General features: G+C 41.5%; 1 protein-coding gene across 2 annotated transcripts in view; it reads right to left on the reverse strand.

Annotated features, from left to right (window-relative positions):
• The window catches only part of dym (dymeclin), a 66,101-nt gene that overhangs the window by 45,810 nt on the left and 3,676 nt on the right, over positions 1-16,615 (reverse strand). The window contains exons 3-8 of one of the 2 annotated variants that reach the window (XM_028973566.1): positions 13,212-13,264; positions 12,814-12,907; positions 11,677-11,810; positions 11,343-11,415; positions 4,619-4,744; positions 1,778-1,917 (exon numbers count right to left, since the gene is read on the reverse strand). In XM_028973566.1, the coding sequence (XP_028829399.1) occupies positions 1,778-1,917; positions 4,619-4,744; positions 11,343-11,415; positions 11,677-11,810; positions 12,814-12,907; positions 13,212-13,264 (620 nt within the window). Of the gene's footprint in view, positions 1-1,777; positions 1,918-4,618; positions 4,745-9,293; positions 9,506-11,342; positions 11,416-11,676; positions 11,811-12,813; positions 12,908-13,211; positions 13,265-16,615 lie in introns of those variants that run through there. The other variant, XM_028973567.1, reaches the window with a different exon arrangement.

Below are 16,615 nucleotides of genomic sequence, written 5' to 3' on the forward strand. Positions count from 1 at the left end.
GGGGGGAGATTTATCATTATAGATGGTAGAGATACAGCATAGGTATCCCGGGATAACTGGAGGGCTAAGGAACGCCCAGAACAATCCTCATCTCTGCCAAACACACACAGGCTCTTTCGTTGTATAAACTCACAACCACCCACCAAGCACAGCTACAACACACTCTGTCCACAAACACACGCTCCGAACACACACAGACCCGAGGAGCCTTCACTAGTCGAGCAAATCAACAAGACATGTGGCTCTGACCTCTCTCTGAACCCAGCCTGGCATTCCACACACTCTGCTACTGAGCTCCTTCCTTCAGATGACAGCCACATGGGGGATTGTGGGGAGGTGGAGTCGGACAAAGACATTGTGAAACGTAGACTAAAAGGGGGCCGATCCTTTAGGGAACAGTAGGGACTTTGGGAAACAGAATAAGAGGCAATGAGAACGGGAGACATGAAGAGACACAAAGATGGAGAGGAAAAAACAAGACGGACAGACAATAAATATATGGATGGCGGGAAAACGCGCTAGGAGGGAGATGCAGAGAGAGACTGAGAGAGACCAGATGAGCCTCATGACAACACAATCACTCACCATGGCTCACACTTACAATAACAGAGTAAATCTAACCTGACTCGCTCAGCACATTCATCTCTGCCAAGCGCTTTAGAAAGCATCATACTTCTTTAGAACAGTTACATCAGCAAGAGTCTGTCCAATCAAAATGTAAATCACACACCCAGGTCTAAACAAAGACTGCATGTTGCCAGCATGATCGACATTCACAACAAAAATCTACAACCACAACAATAGGCATTTTTACAGGCGACATTAGGAGAAAAACTAATTTCTTATGCAGTGCGTAGTCCCCAAATCCTGGAAATACCAATATAATTGAGCATCTAAACAATCTGAGTATCATGACAAAAGGTAAACTGTTTTTGTAATTTAATTAAAACTGCTCAGCATAGCACTGATTATATACTATAATTGACATCAAGGGAAATATTAACATAAATGAACATTTCTGTACTATGAATGCTTTTCTGAGTTGCTTTTCTTTTGGCACATGTTACAATTTAAGCTGTAACAATCGATAGTAAGAAGCATGTCAAAATACACATACCCTTGCACTCACAGCTCTCAACAGGAAAAATCCCTTAAATATTTCAACAGGAGTGAACAGGGGGTGTATGGGGGGGACAAAATTGTTTCTATTCACCTGTGGATAAGATTTTTAAGATCTTGTCACAAAAGATCACAAACCGTTTTGTCATGTGTGGCTGTGGCGACACGTGTGACATTTGTCATAGTAATGACTTCTGGCAAAAGGAACATGACGGATCAGATGAGATGGGACCTCCTCCCCCTCCAACTGCACAACCATTTCCAGGGAATGGCTTCAATATTTTATGGCACTTTTGACTCACTAAATTGCTCATCAACTCCCACTGGGTTGTTTTTCAGTCTTCAGCGGCTCTAAGAAAATGTCAACAATGAGCAGAGCACTTCACACAAAATACACAAGCCTTCTTACTGGCCTTTTTAGAAAGCAAAGAGAGCTGGGTCAGACAGAACGGTAATTCTTTCCATTACATGGAGACGAGATCTGCATTGTACATAACTGAAGGATGCAGGCTGGTTAATATACACTGCGCACATGAAAATCAAGGGCTTTAAAATCAGTCAGATAAATAAATTAATATTTGTAGAAGAAAGAGGTCTGCTTTCTGCAAGCTTAAGAAGGCTAGAATATGCACAGAAGCAGACCCAAGGATGGACTTACTTGCCACCCCCGAGGCGAGGCCATAAAGCAGACCTCCTCCGTCTGACTGGGGCTGGAGGACATGTGTGGCAGGGGGACACTTCTCCTGCCGGATGAAGTTATACAGCAGAGTCTTCACCAGGCGACTGGTAAGGAACAGGCTACAGTGAGAGAGAGAGAGAGAGAGAGAGAGAATGAAAAAATATATTTATAAAGATTTCCAGTTCTAATACCAGACACATTCACTATTTCACAAATGTGAGAAATGAAAGCATCTAGCTCATATACAGTACTGATAAAGTACTTATCCGTAGGAAACCATAAAATGTGTTATTAAATATATGTGATTTCAGCAGTATTATAAGAACAAGACTTCACTAAACAGAATCATGTACAGGAAAAAATTTAATAAGCACATATTTTGGTAAATATTCTAATCACAAAACACAATAATACATTGTTTTCAGCACAACAGTAGATGTTTTAATGCCAAGTCCCACTACATATAATCATATAATACTTTCCCCTCCACATAACCTGAACAACCTTTGACCAGAAGCACATGCTTTGTCTAAGATGCTCTCAAAGACAATGGGAAGTGACAGTGAAGAAAGAAAAGGAAATGCCCTGCAGCATGAAGACCTTTACCACACTCCACTGGACTGAACACTGCTGCAGATGTGTGCGCTGCGTCGGCTGAGACAGGCTTAGCTGTTCCACATATCTGTTTTCTGGGACAAAACCATGAAGAAACAAACCCGGTGCTCTTTGATACTGAAACTTCAGTCGGCATCGAAAGTTTATTTATTACTTTTGGTGAACCGTAAATCATGACTAATTCTGCACTGTGCAACACAAAAATATTTCCACAAGGAAGAGAACTGCTTGAGTTAATAAATAATTTCTTTTGCCTTGTGGGGGAAATCCAAAAATTTTAAGTGTTCCACTTGAAAATAGGCCCGTCTGATAAAACTGGAAAATCCCGGCAGAGCGGCAGCGGCGGCTGGGCCCGCGGGTGTTTGGTTTGAGAGTGAGCACCACACATAAACACAGTTGGGAAAAAGCCCTGAGTGGTTTGACACTGAGCTGAGAGACACAGGCAGTGTGTGAAAGTGTGTTGTGCAGAGTGAGAGTGTGTGTATTTTCTCTGCCATGTTTTTGGCTGTGTACTGTACGGCCTTTCCTGTGTGCCTGGCTGCCCTCCCACCAGACCCCAGACACACCAGCACAACACACACCGTAACAACATAACACCACAGCCCAGAAAAACATGAAAACTATTTCTCCAATCTAAACACGGAGCCTGAGAAAACAATACATGTGAAAATATGGGATTCTCAAAACTTAATTCAAGGTTTACAGGTACAGTAGCACCTCACTTATCAGAATGAATCCCCATGACTACCAGACACAGACTCACAGTATGCTAGGGGGAAAAAAATAATTTAATTAATCAATCAAAGAGAAACAAATAAAGGATAAAGGCCAGACACATCCCGCAGTTCACAGTCTACTACAACCCAAACACACGAGGCAGCGCAGACCTTTACTGCAGAAGTCTAATCAGCACAGGCCAAGAATTACAAGCCAGACAATTGAACGCTGAGTCCACACAGTTCAGACAAGTTACACATACCGATGCTCTAGAGGCAACCGCACAAACACAGAGCTACAAAAAATAGCACAAACTATTACACTTTTTGTGTAATAGTGCGGGCATCTCACCCCGGGGAAGGGGGGGTGTCACAGAGCTGTTTAAAGTAACTACCGTGGACCTACAAGGGAGTCACAGGCTGTACTAATCGAACCCCTTGTCCCGACCGGTTTCAGAGCAAGGAAATATTGCTGTCTGGATTGAGTTGGGTAATCTTGGCTGGAGGAAACAACTCCAATGTGAAATTCAAATAAAGCCCAAAATTATTTGCACTAGTCTTGAGCGTTATTGATCCTTAATAGCAGGCACAAGACAAGAGATTCTAAAAAAGATAAAAGTTAAGTCATTTATAGCCTCATAGTGACTGACCAATACAAAAAGACAATCTTTGTGTATTTCACATGTATATTCTCATTTACAACAGAGAAAAATAGTTCCGTAACATATAAAAGCAAATTAAGATAAAACTTAATTATATTAAGGACTGGTAGTCTCCTCTATACTCTGGAAAATAAGGAGGGTCTCCAGAGCAGGATGACAAATCTTTGAGAGCTCCATGAGAAAAAGGGAACTAATATTTCTTAAGGAACATGGATGTGGCATTTTCTTGAAGACATCCTACTGTGTCCATCTTTGTCTTACCAAAAGATCAGTAATGTACAGCTCTGGAAAAATAGGATTCAAATGTTATCAGTGGTTTATTGAAGAAAAATATAAAAGATCATCTAACATTTTACCCAGACAATTCACAAATAAGTGAAAATGGTGCTGTTGTCAGAGAGCTGCATAAATCAAACAAAACCTTGTACAAGCCATTAATTACAGTTCTGAAAGCTTGTCAGTATTCAGTGTCATACAGAGAGGTACAACTAGATGAAGCTGTCTGGTGGTCTATTAAAGCTATGAAACAAGACTGGTCGAGGGCGAACCAAATCATTTGGAAAGGGTATATTTTAAATGAAAATGTAATGCCTTAAGAAATAAATTTAGCAATTTAGCTACTTAATAAATTATATTTTACAATTCTGCAACTTATTTGCATAAAATATTCACTTGGCTTACACAGTAGCCCGAATCAAAATAGATTCCACATTCCAGTTGCAGAGGAGTCTTGGATCTTTTAGGGAAACCAACTTGTGTCAGTTGCTTCAGCAGGCATTGACATGCACATGGCAAATATCTAAACATGATCTTAAGGGTAGACTTACCAGCGGCCAGACATCAGACACCGATAGATGTGTCCATCTCTCAGGATCTCCTTGTGGAAAAGCTGATAGGAGAAAAGCACCAGCAGTGTGGTAACAGCCTCAAACAGGATGCCATATGTGATGTCCCTATAGAGAGAAAAAAAACACACACAGTGAAATGACGTGAAAGTGAAGTGATAGTCATTGTGATACACAGAAAGCACAGCACAAGGTGCACACAACAAAATCCTCTGCATTTAACCAATCACCCTTAGTGAGCAGCCATTAAAAGGTGCCCGGGGAGCAGTGTGTGGGGACGATTATTTACTCAGTGGCACCTTGGCGTTTCTGGATTTGAACTGGCAACCTTCAGATTACGGGTCCATTTCCTTACCCGCTAGGCCACCACTGCCCCACACAAACACACACACACATGAAAATGAAGCAAACAGGACACGGTAAGACACATTTCCAGGAAGCTGCACATCAACTAACTTACATTTACATTTACATTTATGGCATTTATCAGACGCCCTTATCCAGAGCGACTTACAATCAGTAGTTACAGGGACAGTCTCCCTGGAGCAATTTAGGGTTAAGTGTCTTGCTCAGGGACACAATGGTAGTAAGCGGGATTCGAACCCGGGTCTTCTGGTTCATAGGCGAGTGTGTTACCCACTAGGCTACTACCAACTTTAAGTCTGATCATTTCCACAGAGACTAAACATGGTCTCTCAGCCAGTGGAATTGCTGTTCTAAAAACTCACGCACTATAACTACCACCATATACGATGATTGGCAGCCGCCGATCTTATACTTTTTGGAAATCTTGAAATCTGCTTCAGTCCCTCTAAGCATTCCCTACTTACTTCTACTTATTTCCCGTGTCTGACATGCCGCTCCTTTCACTTTTTAATGAAAAAAGTGAAAGCACTATAATAATTTTCTTGACTCATACCACCAGCATCCACTTCCAAATTTAACTGGGTTGCGAGGGATAAGTAATACATTTTTAATTGGATTAATAAGCACAGGGCCAGAGCGAATCAAGTTCTAATTCATTCGGAAATAATGGGATTACATGCGACTGATCCTCTGACGCTCAAACACTGCGTTGACTTTAAGGATGCTGTCTAGTTTAAAAGCATATGAATCCAAACATCAGCACGAAAAAACTAAGTCTGCTACGGGAAACAAACAACGTCGGAAAACAGCAGGATCAGCTTCCTCTTGGCCCTGGCATTTACAGCATTGCAGCAAAACTAGCATTACTGCTGGCAAACAACAGGTTTGTTATCTTAACTGGCAGAGCTTCCAGGCCTGAAGAGGTTGTGTGTTATTCCATTGGCTTCAGGTTGAAGGGAAAAGCCTGTTTTAGAACACATTAAATTGTAACTTACATCCGACTTCCCCTACAGTTATCCACATTGCACGTAGATAGGAAATAAGAATAGCAATAACAAAGCACTGAAAAGAGGGGGCACACACACGACTGCCACACACACAATTATTTAGCCATATATTTTCTGCAGCCAGCCATTATGAAGTGTCTTCATAAAAACATACAATTCAGAAGAACTTCCTCACATTCCAATCAATAGCAGTAACTGCTCATTTACGGCCATTATCCAGAGCGTCTTACAATCAGTGGGCAGTGGACAGGGACAGTTCCCCTGGAGACACTCAGGGTTAAGTTTCTTGCTCAGGGACACAATGGTAGTAAGTGGGGTTTGAAACTGGCTCTTCTGGTTTATAGGAGTGTGTGTTACCCACTAAGCTCCTAAAACCCTATAAAGGGAAAATTAAAGTGCTTGTCATTGCAGCACACCACATGGACGCAACAAAATGTTTCCTCTGCTTTTTAACCATCACCCTTAGTGAGCAGTGTGCAGCCATGAAAAGCGCGCAGGGGAGCAGTGTGTGGGGACGGTGCTTTTGCTCTAACCCAGTGGTACCTTGGTGGTCGGGATTCGAAGCAGTAACCTTCTGATATCGGGTCCATTTCCTAACCCCACTTGGCCAAACACTGCCCCTCATAGAGGGATTGTAATCACCAATGCACTCACCACACTGGGCCCTATGAAATCAGTGCCCTATGAATTAAACTAATTAAAATATAATAAATACAAAGTCTACTTCTACTTTAAATGGGAAAATAAAATAATAATGGTCAACACCAACACAAGAAGAGCAGTTACCCATCTGTCTAGTTGGCCCTTGTCAATCAAATCCTTACGATCAACTTCAAGGGACAATTTATTCCACCCCTGCTAGGGTATCCCTTTAATGAAAAAAATTTGCACTACTCACACCCAACTAAGACATTCACTTACACCACAGACAGGTCAGGGCTCATAAAAGCTCATTAGACTTGAAACAGAAAAATGTGTACAGAAGGCCTGGACTGCCCCCTCTGTCATTAGATGCAGGCCTTTCCACAGCGCTCTGTTGGCATCACTGGTGAAGTCTCCCCTGCTGCTCACAGTAGGTCAGTGTCTCCATAAATGAATCAGTGCACACGAAACTGGCCCAACATCTACTCTTAAATAATAACGATGCTATCGACAGCAAGCCCTGGAGAAAACCAGACCTTCACAGAGACTCATTTCATATTAAAGTGAGCAGATTTTGATTGGAGAAAGCAGTGTGTGCCTGAAGCACATCCAAGCATGTGTACACTGATTTACTGTCAAACACACATAGATAGGTCAGCAAGAGGTCACGACTGACTGCATCATTAAGGCTGGGTGTACCTCCCCTGAGAGAACTCTAGGTACAACTGAAGGGCATGTTTAACAGGGCTGCTGTCAATAAAACATGAGGAATGACAGGTCATTTCTGAAGTGAAAATTAAAGTGAAAAGTATTAAAGCAGTGACAGGGACCATTAAATTATGTAGTTACTGCATTTCTTCATTTGCTGTTTTGATGGTGGAGTTGTTAGAGGCGCCGTTATTTAAAACATTGCATCTTATGTGAGATCTGATGACTGAAGGTCACGTCATAGTTAAAATCATTTAAATCATTTTCACAATCTCCATCTGTGGAATTTACAATGAGGGAGCTCAGCTGGACAGAGGTTCAGGTGGTAGTGAAGGGGGCCAGAACACCTTCAGCCCCAAGCATCAGTAGTGTTCCATACACCTGAGGAAAGGTTGCAGATAATGGAGGTAATAATGGAGTTTCTTCTATAAAAATAGCTACATCGACACCTTTGTTGGATCTCTGGAGTTGCCAGTTGATGGGAACACACAGGAGTGGCTTCAACTGATCAGAGATGCACATGAAGGAAAAGGAGACCTGGCCATATTATGACCTACACTGTATAAATGGTGAGCAATATAAATTTGACCAATGGGAGAGATTTTGATTTGACTGGCCTATCACAGAAATATTCGCTCCTGGCAAAAGTATCCGCTCCTAGCATTACATGCGCAAAATAGCCTACTTGCAGCACGAGACAGTAGTTTTGGGTTTGGGAATTTCTGCACCTGCAGATTGGGTACTGACAGCGTGCATGGAAATGACCTGGAGTGCTCCTAGCCTATTAAGTGCCCTGTGCAAAAAATTATGATTTTTAAAATAGCAAAATAAAATCTTGATAAAATATTCATGATAAAATATGAACAAGCATAGTGTTATTTAAATATTTTGACAATATTTTTAATGTAAATTCTACAGCTGAATACAGAAAATCTAAATTTTATACAATCACTCACATCATACTAATATCTGGTGCTTCACTGGCCATATAGGTGTGACAGTTCACTTTCAGTTAATTGCCAGATATTGTTTTATCTGGTATATGGTTATGCTATATGTTGATAAAGTTTAGTTTTTCTGTAAAAAGTTTATTATACAACATCCTGCTGCAGTAGCTTTGCTATAGACACATGTTTCCCTTTCAAAAACAGTTACATTTATATTAATATATCAAATTATATACCAGAATGCGTACCAGCTATGGTTAAATTTATATTTCAATATGAATTTTATGCCAGCCCTACTGTGACCTGCCCAATGTGTAGTTCCATACCTCACAAGCATGTTGACCTCGCCCTTCAACAAAATCATATCCAGGAAGGTCACAATGCTTCTTCAGGATCTTTACAATAATTTCAGGCTAAGAGTCACTGCTGGGTCAGGTACTTAAGACTGGAAAAAAAACATAACAGGCTGCACCATCTTGGTCATTCTTTTCAGACTTGCAATAAGCAGGAAGTCAGGTCAGCACAGATGTAGTTCAGGGGTCCCTTGATGAAAACAGCAGTACACTAGCCCCGAATAAGAGTCTTCATGGATGACCTGACTGTCAACACCACGTCAGTCCTAGGCAGTAGATTGATCCTCTAAGGCCTAGAGAAGCTTGTGACCTGGGCAAGGATGAGGTTTAAACTGGTCAAGTCTATAGTGTTCAAGAGAAGAAAAGTAGTGAACAAGTTCCGATTATCACTGTCTGGAGCCACTATTCCACCCATCATGGAGCAGCCAGTAAAGAGCCTCATAGATTCAGCTTCCATCTTGAAATCCAGCGAAGAGCTTGAGGACTGGTTGAGTCGAGCTGACAAATCAGGACAACCAGGGAGGTTCAAGACCTGGATTTACTAACACATCTTGCTCCGAATCTTGTGGCCTCTGCTGGTGTAAACAGTACCATTACAATGATCAAGGCCATGGAGAGAATGATAAGTAGATACCTGCACAGATGGATTTGTTTGGAAAAGCAGACTTCCATAGCATTGGGTTTTTGGACCAAGCCATAAATGATGTCCTTCCAAGTCCAACCAACCTCCATGTCTGGGGAAACATCATCTTGTCCCCAGTGTTCAGGACTGGAGACTCTGACACAGCTTGCAGACAAACACTCTTGTTGGTGCCCTGACTGGGCAGTTGCTGATAGTATAGCTATGGCTGTCAACACCTTCAAGGGCCACCACACTCCAGTAAAGGCCATCATGTTACGTGTTCATGCCACAGTGCAGAGGGGAGGATAGGATAACATCAACACAACTTCAACCAGATATGTTCATCATGTCCAATTCCACCAAACAGCTGATCATTCAGGAACACACAGTGCCCTGAAAGACCCTTTGAGCCCAGGTTACATTACTGATGTGTCCCATACTCATCGACCATTCAGAGATACATATATACTGTAGAATGGCCACCTGAAGAATTTCATCATGCGCTAAGTTTTCACTGTCTGTTACTCTGTACTGACCTTCAGTGACCCTTCCCTTTACGAGAAGCAACTGACCAAGTAATTCAACCTAAAAATGCAGAAATATTTCCACTTATATAATCAAACAAATACATTAAAACAATACATGACAAACAGCATTTCACAGCAAATGGGGAAAAAAAGTTTAGCAAAGTTTGCAATCTTCTGAACAACAGAAAATTATATGTTTAGTGGTGTAGTCAGCTATGACATTTTAAAGCCTAAAAAATAAAAATAAAGCAACGCCAGGAGGAAAAACCTGTGAAAAGTGAGCTGGGCTCTCAATCTGTCTGTGACTCAGACCCAGAGAGAGACAGAGAGACTAATGGTGTGACCTTCACACTCAGCGCCAGCGTAGTAAGTGCCAGACAGAGTGACAGTCAGAAAACTCACACATCAAGCGAGGCCAGTGAGGTCACCTTTAAAAGAATCAGGTTTTTGTCATTTAAGCAGAAAGAAAATTCTGTGTACAGACGAAGCAGGCACGTACCACGTTCTGGCAATCATTAATAACCAACCTAAGTGCTTTAGCAATAAAATGAGTGAAACTTTTTATCTTATTTTAATTGTGTTTAACAGAGCACCAATTAAATCTTCATTAGTCAAAATGATCAAATGTTCTGGCATTATGTAATTGCATATACAGGCTGCTGTATGAGCAAAATAACAAAAAGGCATGCTCATTATTTAGATGAGTGTTTGTATACACTGATAATGTTAGTAAAAGTATGAATTTAGGACAGTGAAATTAGGTCAGCGCTACCAGTGCAAATGGTTTTAATTCATCCATTTATTCATTTAATTCATTCAGTCTTCATTCAGGGGCACTGACGGGTTCTACAGAGATTAGAGCCTGGCATCATTTTATGTGATGGTCAAATAGAGAGGGGAGATTAAAAAATAATAATAATTTTAAATCATCATTGCACAGTCCATTCTGAAGAAGGTGGACAATAACAAGTTTGAGACAGCCAAGGAGACAAAAGTGCCTTTGAAATGTACACCGGTGCAGGGCAAGACTTGGTCCAATTCAACCACTCGGCGCCACAGACTTGACAAAGCCAATTGGTTAAAGAGACATGACAGACCAGGAGCAGACAGACACACAGACAAACAACAGAATCCAGCACAGAGCAAGCCTCCTCCCCTGGGCTTCAGCCCAGTGTCTCTCCCAGCCAGGGTGGGCTCTTAAACACCTGAGACCCCCTGTCCCGCCAGCAGATGGCCAACGACCCCTGAAGCAACAAGACCCCAGTCCTGCTCTAACACTGTCTGAAGCCCTGCCAAACACACACATCTGATAGCCTGTGATGAGAGGATGAAAAAGGAGAAGGGAGAGACAGAAAAAGAGACACTAAAAGAGAAAGAAAGGAATATATCAACGAAGAAGGGGAAAAAAAAGTGAACTATCTACACTGAACCATAGTTTAATCAGGCTAGTAAAGCCTTACTCTGATGTTTTATTAGAATAGCTAGTTTCTGATTTCGCCCTCCACCTCTCAGGCCTTTAAAAGGACATACTTACAAAAGAGGCACCTCAACAATCAGATGCACCAGGTTACAGATGAGCTCTTCCAGCAGATCCTCGCTGCACGTATCTGAATCAAAGAATAGGCAGTCAATTTCATTTAACATTGCAGTTTACTAAAAATGTGTCAGTAAGCCCTGGCAGCCTGACTCAGAACTTTTCCCACAAATCATTCCATTAATGAGTGAGGGCAACACCACTAAAGACAATACCAGACAAGAAAATGGAAGGATTACGAAGACAGAAGTGGTAGAAACAATGTCTCTATCTGTGCTATATTATTACTGTCCTGGCCCCTCCCCCCATGAGGATGTTTATGAGTAGGTCCTACCATAGCAGCCTGGTGCCCTCTCTTGGTAGGTGAATTGTAAGTGCAGGTCCTCCTCGCTCATCTCCCTGATGAAGACCTTCAGAAGGCAGCGGATGAGAAGCAGGGCATTGTGGGCCTGCCAGATGAACAACTGACTGCAAGGGGACAGAAGGTACAACCTTCACCACATATTCTTAGAAGTTATGGAGGTTTTACAAAACTATGTGTTTGCATGGCATGACACTTGCTAGCTTAATATGTGGTCGCCATTACATGCTGACACACAATAATAAAGAACATGGCTAATTAACCTACTATATGCCCTAAAAAGACACAAAGAGAGACAAGAATTCAAGAGCAGGGAAGATGAAACTCCCTTTACTGTATTGGTATGATACATTTATTTTATTTATATTTGAAGTCAAAATGTAAAAATGGGGGTATCTAAGCGTGAACCCAGTGATTAGGTTCTCTTTGTGGAGACCTGAGGGCTGTGTGTCAAGTCATTTAAATGTGTAACTTCTAGGGTTTAATGATTCAGATCATTAATACTTTATAAGCACCATTCCAAATTGAGAACAAAAAGTACCAACTTTCTCACACACAGACAGGTCTTGCCTCAAATTCCCACAGACTTGGTTCATCACATTCAAACTTTCTTCCACAGATCTTGAGTATCTAATTATTGCATTTAAGAGACTTTACACACCCTGACAACAGACGACTCATATGGTTGTCATTAGTGGCCATGTCAAAGGTCCTGTATGATCAGAAATGGCACTCTACAACAGGGGCACAGCTTTGAAACTCCTGAAGTGGCGCTGCCATTTTCTTCACCACACTACAACTTTTATTTCAGTTTCATGGTCATGAATGACTCTCTGTGTGCAAGAGTTTGATTCATGTGGCTGGAAAAATTAGGCAACAGGGTGAAAGTTGGTAAACAGACAGACAGAGAGGACTTACAGAATTTAAACACTGGCAAAAAAATGGTGTTATTGCCTCTATTCACTGTTCCCCAGCGACATGCAGAAAATCCCATCACAGATTTTACACCAACTCTGACTCATCACTGACACTTATGATGAGCAGGGCAGTGGCAGAGGAGTAAAACATTACAAAGCAATAATAGTCACCCAACTGTTCTCACATACTCACTCTTGGCATTCGGTGGATATTTTCAACTCTTTGGTTCTTCCCAGAAAAACCCTCACTAGAGCTCCGAAATTTCCAGATCTGGGATTGTTCTGAACTGTTTAAAAAAAAGCAAAGAAAAGAGGAGTTTAGAAAGCGAGAACGGAGTTTAAAGGTATGGCTACATAAAATGCTTGGATCTCTCTCCAACAGAAAACACATGGCATAAGTCTAAAAACTGATTTTCTAAATTTGGCCATTGATGAGATTTCCAGTTTATAATTAGAGTGTGCCTGAATGCCTGCCTTTGTGTACCATAACCAGGAGCATCTGGGTTGGGACAACGCCACAGTGACTGGAATTGTATAATGAGGCTGGAAATGTAGAGTGGGACATAATAAATAAACAAGCATAAGACATACTCAGCGTTTTGGCCAGGGGAGTGATGGTCTCTTCCAAAACCTTAAAGTCATTGCTGAAAATGAGAGAGCGAGAGAGAAAAAGAGAAAGAGAGAGAAAATTCGTCACATTTGATGAACGTTTCTGTTGTTTTAAGCGGAGATGAAACATGACTTTCTAGTGCTTTCATTTTCATAAAGTGCAAATGTACAGAGTGACAACTGGAGCTGCTCAGAATGCCTAACATCCAGTACATCATAGCAACATTTCTTGGGTACAGACCACCTTGAAGTAATCAGCAAACTAAATTAACAAAGCATGATTGGTAGACCTACACACCATCTGGTGAATAGTTTGTTCATCTCAAAACCTGGAGTGAAATTTTAATCATTAAGGACATAGGTGTGTTCAGATGATAGCTGCAGTGTGCTCATTTAATTTTTAGTGTATAAAGCAGTTGAAAAAAAAAGGCCCAAAGAAAGAAAAAACTCTAAACAAATTTACTTGTGATGCACTCAAACAATACATCTAATTTAAACACACCATTAAAGCTGCCAAACTGCAAAAATTCCCAGCTGAGAAAATCAAATCAGAATTGTTGTCTCTGGCGCCCTCTGCTGTTTAAACCTCGTAAAATTATAAGGACTCATATCACAACCGTGGGTTTGTTTTCAGCAGAAACATCCGCAGCCGTCTCACTGTCTTCCTGTCGAGGTCACTGGCCGCTGCAGTGGATTATAAACTCGGTCATGCTGTTGGGAGTCAGCTGAGGTCAGCAGGCTGAATGGGAGCTGAAGCGTTTAATGGATGAGTCTCTGCCTCGGCTGAAACAGACGGCCCAGTGCCCTCTCTGTAACACTTCAAAGTCAGATGAAAGCTGAGCCGTACTTTTGGCACTAATAAGAGGAAGTGACCGCAGCTCATAAATAATAATGGTAAAAAGACAGTTTGAGGGTTTAAACAGAGAGCGTGTGTTACTGCTATGGTGTAATGAAAAGCATGACACAGCTTGCAAATTGGGTTTCCATTATCCAAGTCCATACTACTGTGTTTTAATTTTTTAAACTGCAGTGTGCCCACATGTCTGCTTCAGTTGTTAAAGGGGGCGCTATAATGAAAACTGCTGGATCGGTCAGGTTTTGTGATGACAAAAAGAGTAATTCAAATTATCTAGCCATACAGTGACATCTACAGGAGTGGATATTGTAGTTATAGGACATCCTAAAATGTCTGACTGCATTAGGGGTGTTACCCAATATATATCACAATATTTTTACATGCCTATATCGTATTGATACAGAAAATCCAAATATCAATATTTTTGTATAAAACTTTAGTCCACCAGATGGTGCCGTTTTCTTTAGTGAGGTCAGCAGATGTGAGTGTGTGTGTGTGTGTGTGTGTGTGTGTGTGTGTGTGGGGGTGACTACAACCTCCACTCATGTAGAAAGGACTACTGCAGCACAGCTTCCAATAAGCCACATTAGAAATGCTTTCCTCACACATACCGTACACGACACAAATGCTGGGATGGGTTAGAAGGATTAGCAGCTTTCTGCATAGACAGCACTACATCCAGCTACATTTACATTTACAGCATTTATCAGACGCCCTTATCCAGAGCGACTTGCAATCAGAAGTTACAGGGACAGTCACCCTGGAGCAACTTAGGGTTAAGTGTCTTGCTCAGGGACACAATGGTAGTAAGCGAAACTTGAACCTGGGTCTTCTGGTTCATAGGCGAGTGTGTTACCCCTAGGCTACTACCACCCCGCAGCTAGGTACTGTGTGAAAAACTAAAGTTGCTAAACTTGCTTCAAAACAAATTGGTCACTCTCATTCATGTTGGGGTATAGAGGACACATGTAAATAATATTTGAGTTGCATTTATTAACATCATACTGACTTTCATTTTCTTTAATTTGCAGTGTTCACTGATACGATAATGAGTGTACGCGTATGGCCTTTATTTTTTTATACACTGCTCAAAAAATGATGAGGAACACAAAAATAAGAAATCCTAGATCTGAATGAATGAAATATTCGTATTAAATACTTTGTTCTTTACAAAGCTGAACGTGCCAACAACAAAATCACACAAAAATTTAATCAACCCATGGTGGTCTGGATTTGGAGGCACACTCAAAATTAAAGTGTAAAAACACACTACATCAAAGTTGGATCAGACTGTAATGTCTTTAAAACAAGTCAAAATGAGGCTCAGTAGAGCGTGGGGCCTCCATGTCCCTGGGGCAGTGGTGGCCTAGTGGTAAAGGAAGCGGCCCCGTAATCAGAAGGTTGCCGGTTCGAATCCCGATCCGCCAAGGTGCCACTGAGGTGCCACTGAGCAAAGCACCGTCCCCACACACTGCTCCCCGGGCGCCTGTCATGGCTGCCCACTGCTCACTCAGGGTGATGGGTTAAATGCAGAGGACAAATTTCACTGTGTGCACTGTGTGCTGTGCTGCTGTGTATCACATGTGACAAATCACTTCACTTTTACTTTTACTTTTGTATGACCTCCCTACAATGCCTGGCCATGCTCCTGATGAGGTGGCGGATGGTCTCTTGAGGGATCTCCTCCTAGACCTGGACTAAAGCAGGAGCAACACGCCGTTGGTGGATGGAACGAGACATGATGTCCCAAATGTGCTCAATTGGATTCAGGTCTGGGGAGCAAGAAGGCCAGTCCATAGCATCAATGAGACTCCGTCTTATTCTACCACTAGAATGAAATCCCCACCAGCACTCAAAAGTGACCAAAACATCAGCCGGAAAGCATAGGAACTGAGAAGTGGTCTGGGGTCACCACCTTCAGAAACACGTCTTACTTGGGAATGTCTTGCTAATCTCTTAAATTTTTCACCGGTTGTCTATTCCATTTACACAACAGCATGTCAAATTGATTGTCAATCAGTGTTGCTTCCTAAGAGGACAGTTTGGTTTCACTGAAGTGAGAGAGTTACATAGTGTTCTTTTTATTTTTTGAGCAGTGTAAGTTTTCATTTCAGTTCAGTCCTCTACAAGCACCACAACAGCCTTAGATAACTGAATGCTCACTTAAATATCTAATTTTCAATGTTATGCATTTCTTTGGTGTCCACTGGTTCAGTGTGTTAAAATGCAAAGACAACAAAGACAATTCAGATCTGAGTTACATTGTTTTTGAGGAATTATTAATGTAATGTGATCCACTTAGATTGTACACAGCATCTTGGATTTCAGCTCTGTTTACATTTTCAGTGAACTATAGAATATTGGAATATGTACATTATCACAATATATCGCAACATAATTACCAGTACACACCTATACTTTGCATAATTATCCCCCTCGGAAAGAATACTTTTTGGAGCTAGAAATTGATATAGTATTACTGGGATATATTTATTTTTTATTTTTGCACAGCCCTACTGAAGCCACATTT

The sequence above is a fragment of the Denticeps clupeoides genome, chromosome 3 (assembly GCF_900700375.1).
Source record: "Denticeps clupeoides chromosome 3, fDenClu1.1, whole genome shotgun sequence".
Taxonomy (NCBI): domain Eukaryota; kingdom Metazoa; phylum Chordata; class Actinopteri; order Clupeiformes; family Denticipitidae; genus Denticeps; species Denticeps clupeoides.